The 26,712-nt window shown below is 43.0% G+C and overlaps 1 protein-coding gene across 2 annotated transcripts; it reads right to left on the bottom strand.

Annotated features, from left to right (window-relative positions):
- Nucleotides 1-1,220: 1,220 nt before the first annotated feature.
- Nucleotides 1,221-26,711, bottom strand: GDAP2 (ganglioside induced differentiation associated protein 2). 2 transcript variants are annotated; one of them, XM_055710569.1, is made up of 15 exons: nucleotides 26,578-26,693; nucleotides 26,070-26,156; nucleotides 24,758-25,004; nucleotides 23,091-23,230; nucleotides 18,765-18,918; nucleotides 17,135-17,223; nucleotides 14,703-14,779; nucleotides 13,476-13,635; nucleotides 11,631-11,781; nucleotides 10,600-10,676; nucleotides 9,165-9,241; nucleotides 8,466-8,605; nucleotides 7,794-7,848; nucleotides 2,929-3,072; nucleotides 1,221-1,994 (listed from the first exon to the last, which is right to left on the bottom strand). In XM_055710569.1, exons 3-15 carry the CDS (start codon nucleotides 24,931-24,933, stop codon nucleotides 1,947-1,949), a joined length of 1,488 nt encoding a protein of 495 aa, XP_055566544.1. In that variant the 5' UTR covers nucleotides 24,934-25,004; nucleotides 26,070-26,156; nucleotides 26,578-26,693; the 3' UTR covers nucleotides 1,221-1,946. The 2 variants fall into 2 exon arrangements, with proteins under 2 accessions (XP_055566544.1, XP_055566543.1); XM_055710568.1 differs by lacking the exon at nucleotides 26,070-26,156 and having other exon boundaries at nucleotides 26,578-26,711.
- Between the last annotated feature and the right edge of the window lies 1 nt (nucleotide 26,712).

Below are 26,712 nucleotides of genomic sequence, written 5' to 3'. Positions count from 1 at the left end.
GAAAGCTAAACAAATCGTTAGAGAAGCATGGAAAATTCACTGCTGGCTATAAAAGTCACTAGACAAGGGCAGCTATAAACAGCTAGGTGAACACAGGAGGTAGGGACACGTGGTAGCTGCTCTGTATAGACTGCTGCTATTTCATTCTTAAAAAGCAGAAAAGCGCTGAAAGAATCGCGTGTGAGCTGACCATACGGTGCAACACGCCCAAGTACTGACACCAAGATGGTTTTCCATCGTGCTACAGTTTCCAGCCTGTGGCAGCACCTTGGATCCGATAATGGAATCGCACAAGGACCCTGGAGGACACTTAAAAAGCAAAACCACTTGCTTTTTACATGCTGTACACGCATGACTGTTAAACCCCAACCAAGTGATTATCTTAATTTGTAACTGACATACCAACATGCTGAGGATATGTGGAGTATAAACATAACATTAAGCCGGGAGGCCAAGGTAGGAAGGAAAAGAAACTCAGTACAGCCCATCTTTCACTGCACTCCTCCAACTACAAACCCCCAAACTCTCAGACTGCAGAAACAATTGTGACATGCAATTAGGTGACCAAGAGAGGAATTTCCTCCCCTCTTTTTCCCCAACAATTTACCTATCTTTAAACAGGAGAGAGATATCCATTTCCAATCAACTCAACGGGCATGAACAACTACCTCCTAAGGCATCTCATGATGATTTTTGCTTATGCTTCAGAAAAGGTAGTTATGGCAGAAGTGGCAGAACAAGGAGAATTGAAGTGAGGTAAAGACTGAGTAGCAGCTACAAGTTGGGGCAGGAAAGCAGCTACAATGAAGACATGAAAATCGTACCATCATTTTCATATTCAGTACTGTTGCAACATTCCTCCTGCCAGGGATTCCATCCTGACGTATTTGGGACTGCCATCCCCGATTATGTTTCACAAAGGAGCCTTCATCCTACTCTTTTAGCTTTCCATTGGCAGGCTGAAAAACTTTTCACCTCCAGTCCCCCCCAAGTACCCTGTGGCTGAGCTCTCTCACATGGATCATGCCTGTCAAAAATCGTTGTCAATGTAACAGGAAATAAAGGGGATGCTGGTATCTCTAAGGAACAATCTCTGCCACCAGAGGCTGGGGTTGGAGTCACTGCTTCCCCCTCCCCGCCACGCACGCTTCAGGCAGATGGCATTCGTTTATCATACAGACACATCTGGCCATGTCAAATGAGAACAAAACCAACTGTAGTTAGAGAAAAGAAACTGCAAATGCTTTTCAATTTTATTCTTACTGGGAAGGTAGTGGCATCCTGACATGTCACATCATCCAATGAAAACTGACAGGGACTTTATCAAGGCTCCTAGCTCACCTAGCATTTATGGTACTAAGTCTTGCAGTCATCTTGGCTTGGCGGTAGTGTTTTGTTCAGCCTGCAGACATGGCATTCCCAATTCCAGACAGTTTTGCCGGGTCACGACCAAAATAACTGGCACTAACAGAAAGGGAAAGTAATCAGATGTGAAACTCAGAGACCCTGTGATGAGCAATGTGTCAGGCTGGCACTGCACAGTATTTGTACAGACCAGTCAGAAATGGGTATTACAAACAGAGCTGGAAAATTAGAACAGTTAAAAACATGACCAAGTGCTTTTGATAGGTTTCCCAGAAAAGAAAGTCTGTTCAGAAATAAATGTAACAACTTCAACTCCCCCCCAACCCAAAATAAAATGCATCTAGTGATCTTTAAATCAACTTTTCCATTGGATAAATATATTTGAAATGGTTGTACAGTTCACAGTGGCATAAAGTTCTCTGATTGCTTGAGTGCTTGAAAATATCTCATCAGTAAAAAAATACCAGAGCTGGGGGAGGAAAACCCTCTCTCTGAATTCTGCACATGGGCAAATGCACAGGTTTTGGCAGGCATCAGGTCATCGGATCCATGGGAAACCAGCAGCATCACAGGACTGCAGATCACAAGTCAGGCGACGGAGGATAAGAAGAATAGTAAGGCCCATTTTCCTGCAACGAGAACAGAACGAGCAGTTGAACAAAAGTCTTCCCCAATACATCTGGTGCAACGGGTGACGACACAGAGGCAGAAATAAACAGGTACCCCTGGCTTCGTCTTCCACAAGTACAGTGACGGCCACAATTCACCCAGGAGAGGACTGTGCTGGCAATCTGGCAAAAACTGGTTTTTGCCTCTGTTTTAAGCAAAAAGTGCAGGTTAAAATTTTGCCATTAAGCTGAGCTGTGATGCAAGGAAAGCCACAAATGCTAGCATAGCCGGTCACTTGACAGAAGTTGCTTACACAGACACACAGCTCTAGTCATTACTTTGTAGTTACAGCACACCCCTCTTTGGAATGATTTGGCCAAAGCAAGCCATATTCATTCTGCCATTTGGTTAGAGACCTGGGATGGAGAAGGGAAGAGGAGGAGGAGGGACCAACACAAAGGCAAGGCACCCTTCTATGGTTCCATTTTTCCCCACTGCTTCCCCACCCCCTCACCCTTTCCTGCACGCTTGTCGATACATGGGACAGGAAAGAATAAACACAGATAGTATGTCTTTTTACAGTCAGTGTAAGGTATATATCAGGTATATAATGTGAATTTTATCTTATCCACAGGCTTTTAGTGTGTTGCGTTATAGTTCTTGGCTGAAGAAAAGTTGTCTGCCTTTTACACGCATAGCAGACTGCTCTATTGGGAGAGCAGCCTGCTTCTTAGCCAAGCCCTCTGGTTTGACTGACGTAGAAAGAAAAATAATCATTAAGAAAATACTTCCTCACAGGAGAGCAACCAGAATTTCCAGGAACCCTCCCTTTCTTCTCCCCATTTCTAAGATGTGGAAGTCAGCCCCTTTAAAGCTCTTGCAGAGCAGAACGGGAGAAGCGTAAGAACTACACTTTGGAGCAAAGACGGATGCTTGCAACACGCAACCACTTACCCTGGCATCATACTCGAGGACAAAAGGGGGGAGATCAATCTGTTCCGGGGGTATGGCTGTGAATAACTGCTGAAGGCTTTCCACATAGTGGATTTTGTCCTTTAGCCCTGAGACCGTAAAGGTTGTGAAAAACCATGCTGAGACCTGAAATAAACCCCAACAAAAACAAATTAAGATGGTGCTGTTTCAAAACTTTCAAGTTCAACAGAATACTGCAGTTAAACAGGCTTGATTTAAGCTTGAAACACTAATAGCATGACAGTAATACAAGGTCAGGAAGCACGCACCACTGACTGCTAGCAACCACTGTCTCCAGAGTTCTGAAGCTGGTGCTTTCTGACTTCACATGCACTCCTTCCCAGCTGCCACTTTAAGGTCCCTTTCGACTGTACAAGAGTGACAGCTGTTCTGCTAGTTGCCTTCAAAAAACCATTAGTGTAGTGGCACATTTTCACATCCAGTTTAGCCAGCTCAGAATACAACCTATTGGATTCTATATCTGACAGAAGCATTTTCAACCCTCTGCCTTCAAGTTTTCACAGACTGGATCCACGGCAATCCTCCACTTTGGGGGAGAGAGGTTTTTCAACTGTTCAGCGATCCCATTGAAACTGCTCTGCTTTGGGTTGGCTAGTGAGAATGTCCTTCTGTTTTATCACACTTCTTATCAAAGCCTTATCAACTTATTCTACAGGATTTTACTTCAAGTATTCACACCTCTGTCTCTTTTAAACAGGATAAGGAATTTTTGTTTTGCAAAGGCCAATAAGACACCATTTATACCTCTGCAAGTTACTAAATATTCCTTCCTGTTTAGACTGACTGCAGAAGCTTTTACTTTTCAACACCCCTTCTCCAAAATTAAGCATTATATCACTTTTTTATTTCTTATCTAGTTTTTCCTGGCAGACTGAAGGGAAAGAAAAAAAAACCCACCAAGTGTTCTACAGGTCGCAAATGCTCCCATAAGGGACCATTTACATTGTTCTGGGCAACCAGCTCTTGCTGACCCTGCTTGAGCAGCGGGGCTGGACCAGATGACTTCTAGAGGTCCCCTTCCAATCTTGAGCATTCTGTGGTTGTTTGATAGTTGTGCTTTGACTGCAATAAGTTAACAGAAAAGAAGCAACACCGCAAGAAAAGCCTTGAGGGAAGTGGGAGTTTCAAATAAGCTAAAACACTAGGTCAATAAAAATGATTTACCCAAATGCAACATTTAAAGAAAAAGTTGATGCCCAAAACCTGTCCTGGAATATCTGCGCTACCTCCTCAAAACAGCCTATTTTCATGAGAAAGGCACAACAAAAGAGACAAGGAGGTAAAGAACAGGACAGAACATTAAGATTGGCTCGTTATTTTAAGGGCAGAATTAGAGATTTACGTTACTGGAAAGCAGGGAGACAGTTTATTACCGGCCTCCATTACTTACTGTGTTTTTCTAAGAAGACCTCTTATGAGTGACACTGGGTGACAGTTTGATGAGTGAAAAATACCCTCTCAATCCTGTACCAAAGTAGCATGCATTCCAAGGCACATTATGAATGATAATCACTAAATATTAATTGCTATGGACGTTTAATACATACAAAAGTCCAATAGGGAATATTTTTGCAGCCATTATGAAAACTGTTTTTGGGGAAAGCACACACCCCCCCCACCCCCAAGTATACCAGCCACTGCAGTTTGACACATCTTCAGCAACAGAGAAAAAAGGGAGGGGGCAGAAGCCTTGCTAAAGAATTCTTCTCCTATCTCTATTCTTGATAATCACAGGTTATAGAAACAGCAATATGACAGCACCCATTTATTGGTAAAAGGACATGGAGCTTTAAATGAAACCAAGTCCTTATTAATGCACTGAAAGCAAAATAAGTTATACCAGAGCAGTAAAAAAAAAAGTTAAGAATCTAGACATCTGAAATTTTCCTTTATTTTTCTTGTTCTGCAGTTCATAATCTGAATAAAAGGCTATCAAAGTCACTCTGTCAAGCTAGAAAACCACAGTGTTAAAGTACCAGATGTCTTTCCCCCCAAAAAACCCAGCACCACCACAGATGCAGTGTATCACCAATCTCTTAATTAGGTCATTCCCCAAAGAGAAATTTGCTAAAAATCTAGAAAATTTTACTACACTTGGAAGGATCTTGCATAGAAAAAGCTGTAAGCTATTTGCAACAACCTTTATATTGGCATCTGATCCCCAGAAACTGCTTTTATGACTGTTACAGAAAAACAAGACAAAAATTGTTCATGATAAGTACAAAGACTACCATGATTAGGAATATCTGGTTTGATTATTCATGTATGTTTCTGTTTTGAAACATTCTTGATTCACAGCCAAGTTACTATATTTATAAACCCAGACTTTCTCTGGGTGAGACTGTTTCAGATGCAGCCACCAAGCTTTGTTTGGAGCGCTCTCAGAAGAGGGGAGCTGAGAAGATTCACACAAAATTGCCCCCCAAAAGCCCTTTACTTATGTATCAGCAGCTATAGCAATAATAAGCAGAAGTACATTCACATGCAAGAGGAAGGAACTTGTGGCAGCACTTCAAGGGTATCTTAATCGAAGGCTTGCTGGTGAAGCGTGCATTGCTGCCAGCCTAAAAAGCTAATGGTGCCTATGCTGCAATCTTGCAAAAATGCAAAGAACAGTTACATTTCAGCAGCACAAGAGAAGTTCTTCCCAGATCACAAGAACGCTCACATCAAAGCATGAATAAAGGCAGGATCAGTATCCAAAAACGGGCCATGCAGTGACACACCCTGCTTCAGTTACTCTGGGTTTTAGGGTAACTGCTGAACCCTCCTCCCTGCATACCAAACCCCACGTACTCTAGACAGGCAATTATCCTCAGAATATACATAATTTTTGAAGTTTCATATCTAGAAACCAAAGCAAGAATCATGGTTGGCACCACGAAGTACATTAAGAACTATGCTTGTTTTCTAGGGGCACATGAGTTTCTAAAAGACATGATGAAAACCTCTTGATCCTTTTCAGCCCAGAAATGAACAAAGCAACTCTAACAGATGGCCACCATCCTCTGTGCCAGGATTCAATACTGCTGTAAAACAGACAATTTGTATCTGAGGTTTAAGAGCGAGGTGTATGTAACAAGGATGATGCATTTGGGAAGCTGCGTGAATGCAGAAGCCTTCCTCCTGCATTTGAGACATGGGGTATTTTCCACTACTTCTAGGGAAGTCAGTCAATGCTCCAAATGGGAGGACAAATGTGCCAAACATTTCTGAAGATATTTGAGGCTTCTGAGCTAGTAATCTTCCATGGGGACAACAGCCCTGAAAACAGCCAAAAAAGGAGGGGAGAGACAAATCATTCCCTCTTAAGCAGCCATCTTCACCGCCAGGACTTTCTGCTGCACATTCCCCACCGTGTTTCACAAGCTGATAGTCTCTGCAACAGCCAGCAGCAATCCCACTTGCCCTTCAGTTAGAGAAAAGGCTTGGCAGAAAAACACTGACACACATCCTCTTTTGCCTCCAGCTGTGCTGCTAGAATAGCATACAAACCAATTCCACTCCCAGCAAGTGGGAGAACTCTCCATCTCTCACCCGCCTTGCTTCCCACCAACTATCTGCTTGCCCCACAGATCTGTTGAGTGCCGCTGCAGTTCTCAAAGGGACAGAGAACATGGTAACAGACTGGTGAACGCGAGTCCTCATCCTACAACAAAAAAACCCCTTTTCTCAACCAAGTAGAAATGTAGGAAGAGAGGAGAGGGATAAAGTGCTGCTGAGAATTTAAAACACTAGTACTTCTAGCTTCAGCTTCCACTCAGCTTTGTGACCACAGTAATGTTTGATGCCAGCTCCTAAGTATCCTGACAGGAACTGGAAGGTATGCTGTTGGGAAGCCTTAGCTTCATCTGTATAAAACCAGGGAAGCTCTGAGTCTCACGGTGTCCCAGCTGTGCGCACGCAAAGAAAGGACTCTTTGGAAATTTAGCAAAGAAATTCTTGTTGAACATGTGCAAACAGATGTTTTTTTCCAGGCGTATAATTTCCTCAGATTTGATCAATGTCAGCAAAAAGCAGAGTAAACACAGAGGTTAATCTGATGTGAACGCAGAGGACCACATTTCCAACTGTTTTAACAGGACTAACAATTTTAGGAAGGGCCGCTGCTGACACTTAGTTCATCTGAAGTACTCATACCGCTGCAATACGAGTAGTGTGTATGAAGTACAGAGGGGAGCAAGCTCCGTCTTTTGTTACCCCACACAGACCACAGCCAAGGGTAACACCTTACTGCCTGATGAGCTCAGTTTTCCATCTCCTAAAGGCTTAACAGGATTTTTCTGCACTCCATCACAACAGCATTCTTCCTATCTTCCTTTGCTACTCTACACTCTATAATACCAAATAACCTCGGGGCTGCTTGACGCACTGTCCTCTGCCCACACCAGGGCAACTCTTAAGCAATACACAGCACCGATGCAATACCTCTTGTGGGGAAAGAAGAGGAAATGAACCACACAAAAAAAAAATTCCCACAGTTTTTGGTCATGGTTTGTCACCCTGCCAACCAGACAGCAGGGAAAAGGACAAAATGTTTCTCTTTGGAAGAAACAAGATCCAAAGCTTCCATCTCTCTCTGTTAAGAGCACAGGCAAAACAGGGCACAGACAGCTGCGCTGCACTGGGGTGCAGCTTATCACTAATTTTGGAAGACTACAGCTAGATCAAAAACAGGGATGAACTTCAAACTCTGACCGTGGATCCAGATGATACTGCCTAATTTTGGAAGTCTTCTATATATCTCCATGTTCCTCATACTACAGTCTTACATGCTGCTCTGCCAACACCCGAAATATACTTTTCTTTTGTACTGTTTACCTCACCTTTGAACGAAATGTTGGGTGGACAAAATACAGTGCCTTCAAGTTCCTCTTGTACCTGGTTTAGAGAAAGAAAAAAAAGTCTTTAAAAGTGACTTCTAATTAAGCTCATCTACACAACCCAATTGCCAAAACATAGATGATTTTGCTTAAATGCCTGTGATGTAATTTTATAGAGTTAGATCTAACACAAGGGCAGATACCAGAAAAGTAAGTGTAAGAGCGTGGGAGGGTGGGTGGGTTGGAGCAGAATGATTATTTTTCAGATAAAGACAACATAGACAACATAGCCTGCAGTCTTCTATGCGGACAGTGAAAATTATGGACAAATTATGACTGCCAATGTTACCCAAGCCTCTTCCCTCACAACAGCAACACACTTTTAACAAAGCCAGGCTCCAGAAGCTCCACCTCTAGATAAGAGATAGACAATACACCCAGTACATCCCTCTAAGAGCTCCAGAAGGCAGACTGCAGAGGACAGAACTTCCTGGTTTAATAGATGGTTTTATGAAGGAAAGAAAACATATCTTCCTTCTTCCTGCCTTTGTTATGTATTTAGGTCTTTGCTCCAGCAAAACTCTTTTATAAATAAATCAGAAACCAGATACAGGGAACGACATACATTTCCGTAGCACGGAGGAAGACCAGAAAGGGTCTCCTATTGACACTCACTTGGCATCAACAACATCGTAGAGTTTCTTCAAGAAATTAGAGTCTAGTTGATTGTAATCATTTGTGAGCGTATGGAAGTACACCAGGACATATTCCTTCACTGCAATATGATCCATGACGTGGATGAAATACAGAAGAGCCTGAGACAGAAAAATGAAATTTATATTTGCAAAGAATTCTTTCACAGTTGCATCACATCTTAATATGCTTCCTTTAATTCATTCATAAATCAGGAGTCATGAGCTGGGTGGCATTATGTTTCAGCTACAAATGCAAGGTGAACATTCCAAGCCTTCAACTTGACTGTAGTAACTTAGATGTCTTTTTTTGTCTAGCTGACCTCACAGATGGAGATAAATTCTTGCTGTTTCCATGAAAAACAAATTTGACTCATTACATTTCACTCTTCATGTCTTGGCTGTTATAGAAACAGGGCAAATCTGTCTCTTCTTGAGATGAAAAAAAAAAAAAAAATGAGCCACGTTAGGTCTGTTTTTCTAAAAATAGCACAGTTCCTCCTCTAAAAAGCCACCCCCAAAACCCACACACAAACCTTTATAAGAGAATACAAATTTATCTGCCTGTAAAAGAGATTAAATAGAAACTATTTAAGTCTTCTACAGCTAAAGTTTCTAGCAGTTATAATCAGATTCCTGAACATTCATATTCAACATACACAATAGTTTTACAAAGCGTTACCTTTTCCATGTCTATCAACGTTACAGGGATATTCCTTCCAACCACCACCATCACTGTGCGGCCACAGTTATCTACACCTACAAAAGAAAGAGAAGTATGTCTACACTTCTCTCAGTCATGCCAGGTTTTGAAGTTGGTCCCTTTTAAAACAGGGAAAACCAACCAGAGCTCAGAATTTTTGCAATGCATATGGTTTCCATCTTAAAAACAAAGGAAATACACTTAAGTTATGGTTCTCACTATACCAGTGGTTATTCTGATCCAAAAAAGGGTGCGTCACATCCGAGAAACTTAAGGACTGCAATTTTATGTTGCCCGAGTACTCTGCATTTACCCAAATCTCAAGTAATAACATTACTTTTATTAAAAAAAACCCAACAGAACAACCAACCTTCACTTGCAGTTCTACCACCAATGCAAACCTCTTCCTAGAAACCAACCAATCTAATGCAGATTCCCAGAGCACACTTTACTGACCTCCTGCAGCCCACAGAGCCTTGACTAAGGCAAACAAAAGAATTTAAAATTGCAGTTACTGAGCACAGCCTCAGCATTTGCACAAAGATCAAGGTAAGTATCTGAATTTTCAGGAGGCCAAAGTTATCAGGCAAAATGCTGAACAGACTTTCTCTGCAGAAACACAGCCATGGTTTTGAGACCCTGACTACTCGCCTGTTTCTTCCTGTCATGGTGCAAAGCAGCTATACGCCACTGGGACTATGGCAAGTTTTTACGTTCAAGTATGATGCTATCTAAAGAGTAAAAGTGAACTAAAGAGTACAGGTTCCCCATTTCTGCTTCCTAGGCTGCAAGGACCTTGCAGCTATGTTCTTCCACTGAACTCTCCACTGCGTTGTTGAATCTCTTCCTAATCTCCCCATGTACTGAACAAAGAAGTTGCAAGATGAGCTGCCCCTGGCACTCGGCCCTTAGTACCAGGAGACACACACAGAGGAGGGCAACGCATGCTAACCCCAGGGAAATAAAGCAAGCCGCTTTCTTCAGGAAAGCTGTATCAAAAGTTGCTTTGGGAACTGCTTATTCTCTACAGTAATCACCTGAAAACAACATTCATTTCTTTGTAACAAAAGGTGGCGACAATTTAGAACAAAAGGAGAACTCTCTCATACACAGTACCTTAGCATTGGCTTAATTTATCAGTACTGATTCACATCTAAAGCTACAGACAATTCAGGACATGCACCTATCCTCAGACTGTTAGAGCAGAGCAGTTTGGGAGTTTACCACAGTGTCTTTCAAAGCCAATCAAGAGAGAATTCCTGCTTTACTGCAGAGATGTTGCCTAGTTCTTGGCCAGGCTTCTAGCTTGATAACATGGCTTACTGTATGCTCAGGTCTAAAAAAAATACTGTATCTTTATTTTTTATTTTTGCTTTAAAACAATATACATCAGTTGTTGGTAGCCTGAGCTTACCTGTCTGGTACAAGGCTTTCAGAGAAGCAATATCAGAGAGGTCTTCAGCTCTTGCCTGACACAGCCAGCGATTGTAACTAGAAAGTTAAAAACATCTGGTCAGAACTGATCCCCCTTCAGATTAGCATTAGAAGCCTGAAGACATACATGGGAAGGGAAGGACAAAACAAGCTCTTTATGACTGAGCCCTCTCTCTAGTATTGTGGATTTCTGACCTATGAAGCAACTATCAAGTTATTAAAGAAAGAAGAGGGTGGGGAAATTTGAATCTCTTAGTTACATATCTAGTGATTTTCACCAGTGCAATGAATATGCACCAACTAGTAACTACAGTGGCATTGCATTTGGGCTAAAAAGATTGGAGAGATTTTCCATTTAAATACTTCAGTATCAGTGTTTAAAAAAAATACAAAAGAAAGAAAATGTATTTGAAAAGTCCGTAAGTCAAACATAACTATGTAGCAACAACCATTACATACAGATTTCCCCACCCCTCCATTAAACGGTGAACAAATTAGTGATTCATCTGACAAAAGAAGCCATGCACCATGCCTCAAGAGGACTCCAGCATGGAATTGGCTTCTAAGAAAGTGATCATGCACGTTAAGAATGAGCAGGGGGAAGGAGGAAAAAAAGAAAAAAAAAGAAAAAAAAAAGGAGAAAAGCTTCGGCATTAATTTATTTTTCTTTCTGTTTTGAAAGACTGAATAGAAATGTTTTGCTATCTGCCCAGAGCCTCAGGAGCATGCGGGCAGTACTGAAAGCAGGTGATCCCTGTACAAAAAGCAGTGACAAAACAGTGACATCTCGTGGCACAGAGGTAAGGCATGGCCGGACGCACTGGGAATGCCAGTGGGTTCACCACTAGCTTCCCTTCTCTTACTGCCCCTTCCCTTCTCCCTTCAGGCCAAAACCGCTACAGCAGGTTTTATCTGTATTTCCTTGCCAGAACAGATAACAAAACCATCATAACGGTTGGTCCTCTGAACAGCTAAAACACAAAACATTCAAGCAGACAAGGGAATTCTCACTTCCTCTGATGCTGTTTTTGCAGCGCTGCCTCTGACAACTGTCCCTGAAGGATGAGGCGTCTCTGTTTATCAACATCTCCCTCCATGCGGGCAAAAGCATGGGAACCAATGAAAGACAAGTCTGCCTCCAGACCCTCTTCATCTGAAGCATCTGCAGTAGAAACAAAGGGTAGCGTAAGATGTTCAAGCTGCACACAAGACAGCAATGCTGCTGAGGAACTGGAGTGTATCTCAGGGAGCCAACCCAGTCATCACACTACAAACTAACCCAGAAAACCCACAGCACACCACGATACGACAGATTATAGTTTGTGATAACTACAGACTCCCTTAAAATGTTGATTTGCCTGGAAACTAACTGGGCAGGTCCTAGTCATCGGCTTGTAACAAAGGGGTGACTGCTAACTCTTGAAAAACAAGGTCTGGAGAGAGTGGCTTGGGCTTTACAGTTGTTCTACTTGTCATGGGGAAAAATAAGTATGCAGAGGGACAGATGCTGCAGCTTTATTCAGTTTAGAAGCGCGTGGTAGAAAGGACTCGCTTTTTATATCATTGACACTGACTGAACAGATCCTGTAGAGCTGGTGGTAAAATGAGTTTAGTATTTAGTATTTATAGTATTGTTTACAACACAACTGCGTGATGAAATAGAAAAGCACAGGCTCGCTTGCTGGCGACAATACCAGAATGCTCCACTACATTTGATGTCATCAAGGAACATGGCTAAGGCTTCCAGCATTACCTCTCTGGGCAATCTGGATGGGAACAGTGTTTCCCAGTTTTAACGTAACATGCTATAGTAGCAATGGGACAAAGGCACGGGATTCTGATATACCCCTTCGCTCCTACATGTGCAAACCCTGTAATTTCACAAACTATTCAGTAGTGATTGAATGCCTCCCACTGACCAACCACAGCTGCAAACACCACTCTAACCAGCAACATGGACAGGGAGAAGAAAAAAAGAAAAAAAACAAAAAAAGAGAAGAGACTGGAGTCTGATCAGCAGGAGTATGTTTATCAGGTATCAAACCGTGAACTGTAAAATTGTCTGTACCCTCACTGCATAATCAGCCTTACCCCAACTGGCCATGCTAAAGTAGAAAACCTTTGAAACCCTTACCAGGTTATCTGCCTTTGATGGTTTAGGGGTTCACAAAGAAATGTAAAACTTTCACAGTGCTGCTTAATGAATAAGGCAGAATGTGCCAGCTACGACCACTTATACGTTAAATCATCTTGCCACATGTATCTCACCTCCTCAACCCTGACGTCTAGGCAACCTTTTTGCAAAGAGACTTCTTCCACTGAGCTTTGACAGACGTTTCCCAAACATTGATCTCTGGGCTGACCTAGCTCTTCTATCTTTTAGGGGGTTTCTTCTTGTTTTCATTGAGCATCTACTAGTTTGATGTACACGCTGTCCCAACAGAATCTTATCATTTGAGACAACATTTGCTAATAGTTAAGCAACACTTGGCTAATATACAAGATAGGTTATTGACAATAATGCCTTTTTAAGTTAGGGGCTGCACAAGATTCTGCAAACAAACTGCAAAGGTCCTAAGCACTTTGAGAATGGGAATGCCATTTGCAATGGGAATGAACTACGCTTCCCCCAAGAAAGAAAAAGACAGAACAGCTCTACTGCATCCTCTAACCACAACACAAAGTGGCAGAAAGAAGTAGTTACTGCTGGGGAACACATGAAGGCAATGAGGCAGCCTGACAGCCGCCTTCCTTAGGCGAGGTGCGGTAGGAGCCCAGTGCTCCGCTTCTCACATGCCTTGCCTGGCTTTCCATTGACTTTCACACACTTCTGCCAAAGTTCAGTTAAGAACTCACCATCCGGCACACCCGGCTTTTCAGTGATCCTGATCTGCCGCTCTGGTACTACAGGCTCCCCTTCTGCATTGCCAATATCTGCAGGGAGGTAAGGCAAGGATTGTATCTCTTCTTCCAACGATCTTGGAAAATACAGAGGCAGCAACTTCTGGTAAGTGGCCTACAAATAAGAAAAATGCGTGAAGGGTCCATCACGCATCCTTGCTTTTCAGTTAAGTAACGCTTGCCCTTGTAGCAGGGACCTTCTCAGCGGTTTAGAGGCAAACTACCACTTGCCTCAATGGCTTATTTTGGGCTGCTACCTGGCAATAAAGGTGTGTAACCTTGATAAACGTTAACTTTTTTTTTTTTTTTGCCACACTGGTAAATGACCTTAAGAGGACTCTGCTTTAACCTTCCTGAACTCAGGTAGATCGCAGACTTCAGCTTTGTAACTAAGTTAGAATATGCATGGGTGACAGACTTCAGTGAAGGTTGCTTTTATATCAAAATGCACCACTACACAGATCACCTTTGGTGATCTGACTGGGAAAAAAGAAAAAGCAACCACCAAAAGAAACTCTCCCCACCTGGAGGAAAACAGTGAAAAATCTCTACTGAACACTGTAATAGCTCATGTGTTCTCTCCAACCGATTAATGGTTTTAGACCCCTTATCCAGATGCCACAGAACCTAGTACAATGGGGTGTTCTGCCCAGGAACTGCCATTAGCAAGTCTGATATACAAAAGAAGTCAATATTCAAACTGCCAGCATCCGTCTGCACACAGATCATTAAATGTCAAACTTCTTATTTCAACAAGCCAGCCAGCAACGTTCAAGATGCTCGCAGGTGATCTGCGGGCATGCTAAACTGGCCCTTTTAAAGCACAAGGGAAGCAGCGCTGTGTAAGGAGGAAATCTTGTACTAAGAATTTCCTTTCTGGCTGGCAGATTCCATCCAGCACAACTGCATGTTATAACCTCTAGTACTGGCTGCAATTCACGGCTCAGAAATACAGAAGCCAGAATTAGAAAGATTCTGAACATGCCCATAGTGATTGCCAAGGGCATAAACAGCACTGGAAAAGGTGCTATGCTAGCAGGAGACAGAAGGATGCTGTAGGACCAAAAGCCTGTATGATCTGAAGGGGAAATCCGAGTCCAGCTCTAGAAAGGAGCTAATTACTGCTGCAGAAAAGATCAAACAGGCCCATGAATTTTGGTGGAATGAATATCAAGGAGATACCTCTTCAAGCTCGGAGACTGCAAACACCACCTTCTCCAGAGTCTCTCCATGAATCTCCAGGAACCTTCTAACTGTGCCTGCAAGAAAGAAGAATAAATGTACTTTGCAAAAACAGGAGAGGAAATTTAAATGCACAACTGCAAGTGAGGGAGTTGGAATACAGAATAGAGACACATCCCTCCCCTCACACAAAACAGCTTCACGGGCTGTACCCAAGTGTGGATTAAGTGGCAGTTTAACACACCAAATGGCTTGCTGGCCATACTGGCAGTTCCATCTCCACTCTCTGTCGCTGCTCACTCTAGAGATGGATACAAAATGAGAAAAAATTTCTCTCTGATTTTAGTTTGCTAATTATTCCTCAGTCTGTGGAATGCGATTCTATGGCCCTGCAAAATTAAGCCAAATCCCTCCCCCTTAGAGTCTGTGCAAGCTGCCAAAACCAGGCAATCCTAGAACAAGTCATTGTGCCTTAAGTTATCAGGAAAGCAAGATGATAAGCAGCTATAGCAGAAGCTGGTATAAGACAGAGTCCGTCACACAAAACCTCTGGAGTCAACTATGCCAAAGCGGCATATAAAAACTGTATTTATAAATCATTAGAGAAACTGTTTCCTCTGTTACTTTCTTCTGACTCCCCCAAATCTCTAGCAAATCCAGGGACACAGTGAAGTTCCCAAGCCATTGCAGCTGAGGGGAAAAGAAAATGTTTTGTAACCAAGCTCCCCGTCAGACACATCCTTGTACAGATGAGGTCCTTGAGCTGCAATAATCTTGACACATATCAGGATTTTCAAGTGCTTCCCTGTCAGGCTGCCAAGGGAGAAAGTGTCCAAAGCAATAAGTTGGTCTAGCAGTATTTTATCAAGTAGCATACAGCCCTAAAGGGACAACAGACGACAGCAATAAGGAAGTGTACTCTGCAGAGAATGCATTAGCGTCAGTTCTTCAAGAAAGAGCAGAGGGGGGGAAAAAACCAAACTATTTTCAAATATTTCCTGTACAGAAATTCACATAAAAAGCAACACTACTTTATGGGAGAAATGCAGTTGTGTGGTTCCACAGCAAACAGTTTCCTGAACCTATGCGAGCAGATGTTTTCAGATCTCTCACTCAACAGGCAGATAGCAGAGAAAACAGCAGACTAATCTGTTTCTCCAGTGTCAGCATCTCTGCTGAACAGAGGGCAAGAAAGATTTCCTCAGCCAGCTTGCACAGCAAGAGGAAAACCCACTCCCTCCATCTGCAACAACCTCCCTGTTGTGCAAGAGCACCATGCAGGAGGGTCCAGGGACTGGGTGGTGGTGGTAGAAAGCAGACGGGAGCAGGCCAAGAGAAATGCAAAAGTCAAAAGAGAAAAGGGAAAAGTAAGAACCAGGCAGGTATATAATATTCTTCTCAGGGCACTTTCCTATTTCTAAGTATTTTCAGCCTAGGAAATATTCAGATTTGTTTTTAGTAGCCTTCATTTTTTTCTTTAATACAGTTTCCTTTTGAAGCCCCCCAGATTTGAAAACTTTTAGCATCTACAATGCTTTTTGGTAAGAAGGTTCATAAAACAAATAGTGTAAGCACTTGTTTGTTCTGAACCTGATTCATAGTAGCGTTGTTTAAAGGTTCTTGTTTTGGGAGACAGCGAACAGCTGATTCCTACCCACGATCTCCACGCCACTCGAGTTTATAGACATCTATCACATTCCCTTCAACTTCAGCATATTCCAGTCTGAAAAAGACTTTAGCTCACTTAGCTATTGCTTGCCTTTCTCCATTCTTGCTGACCTCTTCAACTTCTAGTTCTAGTGCATCCTTTTTGAATGTGCAGCTTTAAAGGGTGGACAAACCACAGATTTCTAGCATAATGTTCTTAATTTTGTTGTGTCTTACTCCAGCTGCTGTTATGAACTCCAGTGAGCTGTTGTTTTCATGGAACTATGATAATCTCAAGATTTTGCTCCTTAGGTTAGGCCATCATTTTGCATGTGAAGGCAGAAGCACACAGGAGTGGGTCAGTGGGGGAAGAATATCACTTCACAGTTGGATATGCTGATGACACTAAAATGGCAGATGACATTCACTTGAGGCCCATCTCCAGCTATTCGACAGTACGGCCTCATCTTTGCTATTCTGAACACTTTTCTATTACCAGCAAACTCTTTCACCTCACTGTTCAGCATCTTTTCCAGGTTAATTAATGTATTGAATATATTCCAGCACAGATTCCCATAGATCTTTACTGATGACTTCTCAACAGAGAAAGGATCATTTGTTTTTATCATCCACTTCCTGATCAACCAGAGGCAGCCTTGCCTTTTTACAGGCTCCAACAAACCACAGCCCCCTAAAAAAAGGGTTTCCCCATATTAACAGCAGTCTGAGGCAAGCGATCTGCTGAGTAATGCCATCCAGTTTATGTCACATCCCAGCAAACTTACGCAGTGCTATGTGGGTTGCATCCTCCAAGGGGTAGCATCTTTTCAGAGAGTTAATAACACAAAATCCTATGGAGCACATTGCCTGCTCCCTGAAATCCAGAAAAAGAGAAACAAATGAATAGACGGTCAGGTGAGAACAAACGTTTGCCAGTAGGGTAGATAACATTAGCACTTTTTTTCCTGCCTTTATGCAGCAGTGACCCTCTTTTAGGTTTGTGCAGAGGGATTCTCTTCTAGTAAGATGTACACATACCACCATCAGGCAGAAGAGGGAACCATTAATGATTCCACACTGTTTCCTCTTAGTTTTGTTCTCAGATTTCTCCTTCTACTTCAGCCACATTGTTCCTGCAGTTTCTCATATCCTGAATGAAGAAGTTCTTACCTCAGGCTCCTTGCAATCCTTTCCAAAATATTTTTCCTCCTGTACAGATTTGACAGTGAGGAGAAGGAGGTGAAAATGAGGTGCGCTCTATTGCAAACACTCTCCCGTTCCTCCACCTGACCTATCACTTGTTTTGTTAGAGGTCTGGACACAGACCAAGGTGGCTTACTCAGTCCTAGGCATGGTTGGAAATCACTGGTATAAAGCAATACAGTAAGATCTGCAAGGTGCTTCCAGCAGAGCACCAGATTTTTAGAAGAGTAAAACAGATGCCTTGCCAACAGTCACCAGAGGAGTCTGAGCAACCTCAGAGCTGGCAGACTATTTTACAAGCATCAAAAGTTACTCTAGAAAATAGGTTGACTGAAAAGCATTCAGAATCCATTGAGCAGAATTATTGAAGTTTTAAAATTGTTTTTACCATGCTTCAATCCAGGCCTGACTTTGCTTGTTGCTTCTGAGGCAGAACAAACCTGCACGTACTAGAAACCTTAGCTTTGATCTTACGAAACAGTTGCTATTGCCCTCCAACGCAGTCCAGGCTTGGAAGAACTGATCTTCCCAACCTTAAGAAATTGTTAAGTATATTTTATGACATTGCTGTTATTCAGGTACTTTTTGTGACTGTTACCATTACAATAGCTGTCACAGGAAAACAACAGACTACAGGAAAGAACACAGAAAAAACAGAAAGAAAAAAAACCTGTTAGCTAAGAGGAAACAGAAAATACCACAGATGAAAGAGGGAAAACTACAAACCCATCTGCAGCAACTGTGGATTTAGAAATAACTTTGCACCTTGACTCAGAACTTTAGATGACTGTTGTATGAAGGCAGAGGCCAAGCATGTGAATGGATACAGCAGTCGGATCTGCCTGCGGCTACGTCCACATGGCCGCAGAGACACATGAAGCTGCTGCTTGAGCAAGCTCATTTAAAGCTTTTCGTGGCACAGAACCCAATGCAGTTATCACTGCTGGGCTCCTCAGAGTAACTGAATGCTGCGCAGCTCCAATTTCAAGACTCGAACCAGCTCAGATCTCTCTGCACATTCAATCTACACCACCGACACAGGCAACAAAAAGCATGAAGTATACCACGAGGCCACTCAGGTTCTCACGCCCTTAACCAAATCCAGTAACCATCAGAAGATATTCACAGACATTCGGCCTCTGTGCAGACCCGAGTGTCTAGGGCAGACACACCACGGACGGCAAACCCTGACGTAAGTGGCCGTGTGCTTACTTGGCGAGCTGCAGGACATTGCGGTAACAGCTGTACAGGGAGCTCTCGGCTGCTGTGCGATACCGGCTTTTGTATTTGGGTCCCACTGTGTGAATGATGAAACGTGCAGCCAAATTAAATCCTTTGGTGAGTTTAGCCTCACCTGTCCTGCACCCTGAAAAAAATAGACACAAGGAAAAATGCCAATGTCATGATAAGAAAGCTGGAAATATTCAAGCCCTTGACTTCTTCCAGTCAGACAACTCCATACATAGAAGTCATCAAATTTATATCCCATATGAAGTCATTTACACATCAAATACTAAGGATAGCATTCGATCTCATAACAGCTGCTTAGCATCACCTAGTCAGGTTGAGGTGACAGCTGTGCTCCATCTCCCAATTTTAAAACTATGCATGTAAGGACAAACCAGAAAATGCTAGAAATGCTGCCTTAACAGCAGTGCTTACTGTGCCACATACAGAGCCAAAGGCAGCAATGATTTAACTATATGCAGAGAACAGATGCACAAATATGCCATACAACCAGCAATAAAAAGTCCTTCTGAATTTAATAACTTGGCTTGGGGAGATTGCTTTTCGGATAAAAGGGCTAGAAGTCTCCTTCAACCCATCAGCTTTGACAAAGCTATTCAAAACAAACACATCAAGCACTTGCTCCACCTGTGCTCCCAGAACAAGGTACCTTGCTTTGTTTTGCAAGTTTCTTCGTGTTCACAAGGCAAAAGTATGATTCTCATGGAGACCATACTTTCTTGACAGACTAGATACCTAGTCTCAAGGCAAGGAAGCTCAAGCGACACATTTAATTGTTCCATCCACAGCACCCTCCAGTTGCACACTCCAGGATCATCTACTGTACGCCAGCATACCTCACATCTTTACCTCTTTTTAGTTTTGACTGCTCTTTGGCTATCCCCTGCAAGTTACTCATACTTAATTCCTGTAATTTTTCACAAGGGAAATCAGTTTGTCTTACAAACTTACAAACCCTCGATGACATCCGTAGGCCTATTCCCTTCAGTTTGTCAATGCATTTCTGATAATGAAAAATCCAGGAACAGCTGTTGTGTTTGAAGACTGTTTTTAGTTCAGCACCTGGACAAACAGCCTGCTAACCCTCCCCTTCTTCACCCAAATCTAGCCCGCTCCAGTTCTGGACGGCTGAAGAAGTACTTCTAGTCTTCCCCTACGCTCAAAGACAAGTATTTTCTCCCTTCTTCCTTCTGCATGTACAGCTGCACTGCAGCTTTCTGATCTGGCTGAAAACTAGTATTTTCACTGGATTAGCTTTCAACCTGATCTTTGAGGTTGCTAGTGCCCACAAAATGGAATGCGACAGGAACGAGTGGCTGCAACCACCCTTCTGGCAGCAGCACTGCAGTAGCCTGGCTTAAGTCAATCGTGAAGCTGCCCACCGAGTAGCAGTGTTCACCTCTCCTACTCTGTTGTTTGTGGTGCTCAGGCGGGCTATCAGCATGCACGAAAGCGTATTTTATGGCAAGAAACATTCCAGGTTGAGGATCTCTCTTGCTCAAAACTTTAAGCACGTCCTTTTAGTGGCAACACGTTGCCTTTCAGCGAACATCTTATACACTTTTTAATCCAATAAATCACATCATTAGCTTCTGTAGACTTCCACCTTGGTTTTATTGGGTTAATCAGAAGGACTACAACAGCACACTAAAACTAAGCACACTATTCTGAATTACTGCATATCCTCTAAGATGCCTCAGCTCAAGAGAGTAACTAAATAAGCACAGTATGGAAAAAGCAGAAGCTAAACCCAAAGCACTTAATGCATCAGGTATCAAGTTACTTTCTTCCTCCCTGGTCCGCCCAAGCCACACAACTTGAAAATAGCAAGCAAAGGCCTGCAGGAAAAACGGTCTCGTGAAAAAGAATGAAGGAATTTTGACTGAGGTATAGTTGTGAATTCAGCAGAGAAACTAATAAATTCAGACCATCAGTAATCTCTAACTGCACTTATATCACACTTTGTACTTCCCAATGCCTTCTGCCCGGAGATCTCTATGAAATTTATAAAACTAAAACGAGCAGCAAATATTATATCTATTTTAAGAAACAGGGTGAGGTAAGCTAGTAGAGAGAGCTGCACAAATCAAAGTCTGTGGCAAAAGTGAGAACAAAGTCAAGATCTTATTTTTTATCCCATGATATTTCAAACATTAGAACAACTTCTCTGCAAGTTTAAAACTGAGAGTCTGAATCCTCCATATAAAGTATGCAGTGGAGAAAAAGTCTCACTGGAGCAGGAAGACTACTGTGCGTTGCTGTTACAGAAGGTCTTTATTAGTCTGCAACAAGTATGTGTTGATAGGCAAGCATGTATCAATAGCACGTAATTTGCAAGCTTGCATCCTTGGCTGTAGTATTTCTGTTTTAATGAAAACTACACACTGTTCCTATGAATGCGTAAGTTAGCTGAGCCTTAAAGAAAGCAGGCCTTTGAAATGTCAGCACATCACATGCTTTAAGATCATGATTTTTCTTGGAGTCTATGAAATATGAATACATACCAAGGAGTAGGAATAAAGCTGGAGAGAACTAACTGAAGATCACCACTGCTCCCATTTCACAGCTTTAGAGCAAAGACCATGCATTTTCATGTTTTCAGCAAGAACATTCTGCTAGAAAAGAATTTCAATGGGAAAGCATGCAAAAGGAGGCAGAGGTGACGAAAGAATCAAACTAATTTCCTAACTGCACTCACTTCCACTTCTGCTACTGTGACAAACACATTAAAGATGCACAAAAGCCAAAGCTGTAATCCAGCCTCTCCTTCCTCTCCCACCCAAACCGCCAGTAGTGCATCAAAGAACTGATTTTCAAAAAGCTTTTATTACAAGGCTAAAAGGAAACTGTCATGTATAGGCAGTCATGAACCTGCAGAATGTGTTATGACGGGAAGACATCAGCGTCTTCACAGGGGTAGAGAATGCAAAACTACATCTATCTCAGCATGGTAAAAGGGAACGTAAGAAGCTAAGCCCAACTTTCACAAATAATTCCCTACAGAGCTGACAGGTCTCAAATGTTAAGTATGCCTTGAAACATTGTCCCTCTCCACCTCACAGTGCACAGAAGGAACCCAAGTTTATTTTAGAAGAGTTCTGGTGTACATAGCAGGGTCCTAACTATTTTATAACATCTGCTGTATTTTGAACCCAAAGGACACGCTGAGTTTTCCCTCTCCTATGAAACTGTCACTCTTCCTCTGGTTTTACATCCAGGTTACTCACAAAAAGCAAGTTGAATCAGCAAAACATGATTTTATAAAAACAGGATGTCTATTAAATTGCAGTTTAAGCTACTGAGAGTTTTCATTAGAAATACTGTGGTTCTTCTACCTGTTTTGTTACTACGTAAGGAGAGCGCGCTGTTAGGCAAGAGTGAGCAGTACTACTCAAGGATCACTTTGGTCTCAAAATTCAGCTCAGTACCACAGGTATTAGAAAAGTGAATTTTCACCTGCAAACTGTATTAGATTTCTGTATGACCCTGGACAACTATAAACACTTTGCTCCTCACACAGAAGAGGGAAACTCCTCTTTTCATCTAACAGGCACTGGGAATAAAGCTGAGTATTTGTAAATCTCATCACCAGCCATAAACTCTGTTAATAAGAACTCAGGTAAAGCAAACCTCATCCATTTCCAGAACAGCCTTCCATTAGGGATGGTCTTGTAACTTTATTAGAAAGTAATCTGTTGTGCAGAAAAGGCAAATGAACTAAACAATTTAAGTAGTCACTAAGTCTATTGCAGTGTTTTATCAATCCATCTATTATTGCCATTGTTTCCTGAAGGACTGTGTGCATATATTAATATCCTGACAGAGGATACACAAAGTGTATATTAGAACCCATTTAATTTCTGCAATGGTGAACTTCAGTTCCTGTCTTCCACAGTATATATACACACTGAACAGGGTAAGAGCAAAATCTGACTATGTACAAGGCTGGTCCCTTGAGTAAAAGCTCTGATAAGCTAACCACCCAGAGTGGCTTCAGGTAACAATGGGATTTACTGTATCACAACTCAAGGGCTCAGCAACTCTAGTATCTGCCCCAGGTTTTTAATGATCTGTACCCTGAACGACAAAACCAGGAGAGGCTAGATTGTCATGTGTTTCCTCCATCTATTTCACATTAACACCAGACGTTGGGGGAAGGGGATGAAAAAAAACCAAACAAACAACAGACCAGTGCTATGCCTTGATTTTAGTGTATGTCCAAATCCTCATGCTTTGTACTATGCAAGGACAGTAGATTTCAGTAAGATAAAAACATCTCCAGCCACTTACCTTTGAGCTTCTGGAGTTCATCCCTCAGGTCAGGCCCGGCGTGCATGAATATACTTTCAGATACTGGGTTCTTATCAGTGAGAGACTCATTACTGGTGTTTACTATGGCTGTGCAGTTCAGTAACGCTACATCTCCTTTCCTGAGGAAACAAGGAAACCGTTTATTGTGGGCTGAATGTAAGATGAAGCAATCATTGTCAAGTAAGTGCTGACAGGCAAGGAAATGCCAAGTTAAAGGACGAGCATTAACAGCGCTCCAGTGCCCGCAGAGGGTAGCGTACCCTGACATGCTCACCATGCAGAATCATCCTTTGCCTCTAACTGATGAAGAAAGACTGCAAGCAACCTGTCATTTCCTTAAACGCTCCCTGCCTCAACAGAAACTTAGTGATGTATGTAAAAAAGGCAGTGCTGCAGTTTTATGTAGGGCAGTTTAACTAGCAGAACATGCAAAGCAGCGTGTTAAACTGATGGGAGTGTAACACGTTCCAGAAACCCCATGTATTCTCTCTTGGAGATAAGAGGACAGTCCTTGTGGCACGTTACTTTAAAAACTTGAATAATTTTTTCAATGTACTTTTCTTGGTTTGCACACATGCTACCCAGGGCACCTTACTGCTGCTGCTTTTCCTCAGACCCCTGAGGATCTGGAGCGACACTGCAGCTAGACAAGCCTTTGCTGCTTTTGTTCCAGCACTGCGAACCGCAATTTGATCATGACCATTCTGCTGTTCAAGGCTCAGACATGCAGAAGATAAACAAAGCAGAGATGCACGAGAGTCAATGGAGTAGCAGAACTCTGACCTGCTTTTTGTCACTGAAGCAGCCATTAGGGATTTGGGGATTAAAGAGCATAGGAAGGGAAATAAAGACTCCCATGCACAGGGAGAGATTCAAGTAACAGTTGAAACTGCACATATTTATTACACCCAAGCCCAAGTCGTAAGAGATGTTTAACCTTTTACTTCTCTCTTTCTTTACTTAATCAGGTTCAGGAAATCCATGAACAGTCCCATTTCCTGCACGTATTAACCAGAAAGAGGTTCAAGGCCGACCCCTGAATCTGTGTCCCTGAGAAATCCTTCTCTCTTCACACTGATTAACAAAGAGCTACTCATCTAGAGAGCAGGTTCAAGTATCTGAGTTATAGGAAAGAAAAACTGATGGAGTAAGTTCACCTCAGCACACGGTACTTTATCAATAGATTCTGGCATAAAAATGTAGAGACAGAATACAGAACAGAGAGGGGGTGCAGGAGAGAGCCCAAAGCAAGCCATGAGAACCACATGAAAGAAATAAATACCAGAAAAGTGAAAGATTAAAGCCAGCAAAGAAAGAAAAAAGCTAGTATACAGCAAGTATATTTAAAAAAAAATTAAACAGTTGTATCAAAGTACTGTATTTGGTTTTGATATTTAGCGTACAGTATGACAGCAGGAAATACAGCTCCAGTCTGCTGCATCAAGAAATGCCTACAAACGTGCTGTTTATAACCTACGGTGGAGCAAAATCTCAGACTTGCGGATTTACAGCAAACAAAAAGATTCTTTTCTTCCCAGAGAGGGGTTAAAGACTTTATTCTAAAGCAAGTGATCATTACATGAGGCAATCGGATCCTGCAGTACACAGAAGTGATGACAAGCACACCAGAGCCACATGGAACTTACCATAAGATTATTTTTGCATTTATGTCTTTCCTGTATGGAAAAGGTGATCTAACATCAACTTGAGCTTTTTCAACAGGATTTTGGTGAGAGTACAGCTGCTTAGCCTCATAGGCATCAGTCCAGCCTGGCAGACTGTCAACATCCACAAATTGGGAAGGAGCACCCAAGGGATCCATGGAATGGAAACAACAACTCCTTTCCTCTGCTAGCTTGTCACACTCCAATTCTCACTGGAGTCTTCCAGGTGCTTTAAAGGAAGAAAATCAAACCAGGTCACCAGCTGTTCACTGAAAGTGACTCCCACAGAGCCAGACCTTTCACCAGACTGCAATGCAATTACAGCTAGCAGAAAACAGAAACACGTTTTCCACTCAGCTGCTCCTTCCTCCTCTTTTGTTACCTGTATGCAAAAAGGCAGTGCAAATACTCACACTAAAGACAAACTTTTCCAACAGTGCAAGGTGAAAACACCTGCTCTATTAAATTGGCCCAACTGGCTTGTGATTCTCACATTTTGAAAATGCTGAAAACAAATTCCCAAGTGTAGAAAGGACCTCAGTCTTTCTGGAAATTATTTCTTTATCTAAACAAACAGCAAGTTTGTAGCAGGGTATGTATAATCTATCCCTGCAAAGATTTAGGTCTAGCCCTGGGTCATACCTTTTAAAAAAAATCAATCAAAAAATGCAAAAGCAAAAGAAAATACACAGCGTCCCAAATCACTACAACCCCAAAACTCCTAAACACCCCCCCCCAACAAACAAACCAATGAAAACTTCCTCCCTCCCCCCAAATCGCACAACCCTTACGGTTCAGTGAATTCTGAAGCTATGCAAATAAGACTTAGAGTTGCACAGTTCTCACAGTCATGCACTCAGGCATGAAACGCCTTCACTCAAATAGGTTTTGCAAGAAAGAGAGCGAAGCTGTAAAATTAGAATGCTGCCCCAATGAACCTGCAGGTTGAATTCTGCCATCCGATTTTTTTTTTTTTTTTAAAAAGGCTGAGATGACACTGGTTGCTAGATTAAGACCCAAACTTGCCAAAACATACTTTTTAACTGCTAGCACGTTACACCTAGGCTACTACATTTTCACTGTAGCTACTAAACTGTACTAGTAAATTAAGCTAGCACAAATACATGCACGGGTGATTCCAGTTCACCACATATACATCTATTATTTAACCTTTTTCACAGGTTCATTACTGATAATTTTGAAGAGACAGCATCCCCAAGTGGTAATTCTGAAACATGGATTATGAAGTATTTTCATTAGCTAGAAAAATAATCCAAAAGAAACAACCAAACACCCGAACTCAAGCTGAGGGGTGATAACGGCTGACGCCAGGACACTGGCAGCCAGGAGAGTGCCCAGGTAAGGTTTCTGCCCTGGAGTGCTGGGAGAAAGCGAAGAGCAAGAAGGCAGGATGGGCAGAACGGCTACAGCTCAGAGCTCACCCCCAGCGCTGCCCTGCCGCTGGGAAAGCGCCAGCAACCGGGGCCCGGGGGGAGCGCAGGGGGCAGGCGGGGAAGGGGCGCGCTGTTCCCGGGTACTGCGCCCCCCAGCCCGGGGGGTGCCAGGCTCCGGGGGCGGCACAAAGCGCTGCGAGCGGCGGCCCCGGCGCCCCCCGGCGGGGTGCGACACCCCGCCCGTGAGGGACGGCGCTGCCCCCCCCTCCAGCCCCCGCCGCTGGGCCGCGCCCCCCCGGGGCCAGGCCGGCCAGCGCCCCCGCTGCCGCCCACCCCGGCTCCGCCCGGCCCGCGAACCGCCGGCAGCGGCGGCGCCTCCCCCCGCGGACCGGCCGCTCGGTAACTCACGGGCAGCCCGCACCGCCGCCAGCCCCGCCCGCCCGGAGGGTCTCGATCGGCGCCGGTTTAGCGACATCACCCAGAAAAGCGGCGCGACCGCAGCGCGCTTCCGCTTCCGGACTGCATCACCTCACTTCCGGTGAG

This window comes from Falco cherrug, chromosome 5, assembly GCF_023634085.1.
Source record: "Falco cherrug isolate bFalChe1 chromosome 5, bFalChe1.pri, whole genome shotgun sequence".
NCBI classification, from domain to species: Eukaryota; Metazoa; Chordata; class Aves; order Falconiformes; family Falconidae; genus Falco; species Falco cherrug.
This window is presented reverse-complemented; position numbering and strand designations above follow the sequence as displayed.

Coding starts and splice junctions, on each gene's coding strand:
- GDAP2 (XM_055710568.1), bottom strand. CDS start 24,933: ATGGATCCCTTGGGTGCTCCTTCCCAATTTGTGGATGTTGACAGTCTG. Junction 23,231..24,757: donor AATGCAAAAATAATCTTATG/GTAAGTTCCATG, acceptor TTGTTTCCTCAG/GAAAGGAGATGTAGCGTTAC. Junction 7,849..8,465: donor TACGATGTTGTTGATGCCAA/GTGAGTGTCAAT, acceptor TCTCTAAACCAG/GTACAAGAGGAACTTGAAGG.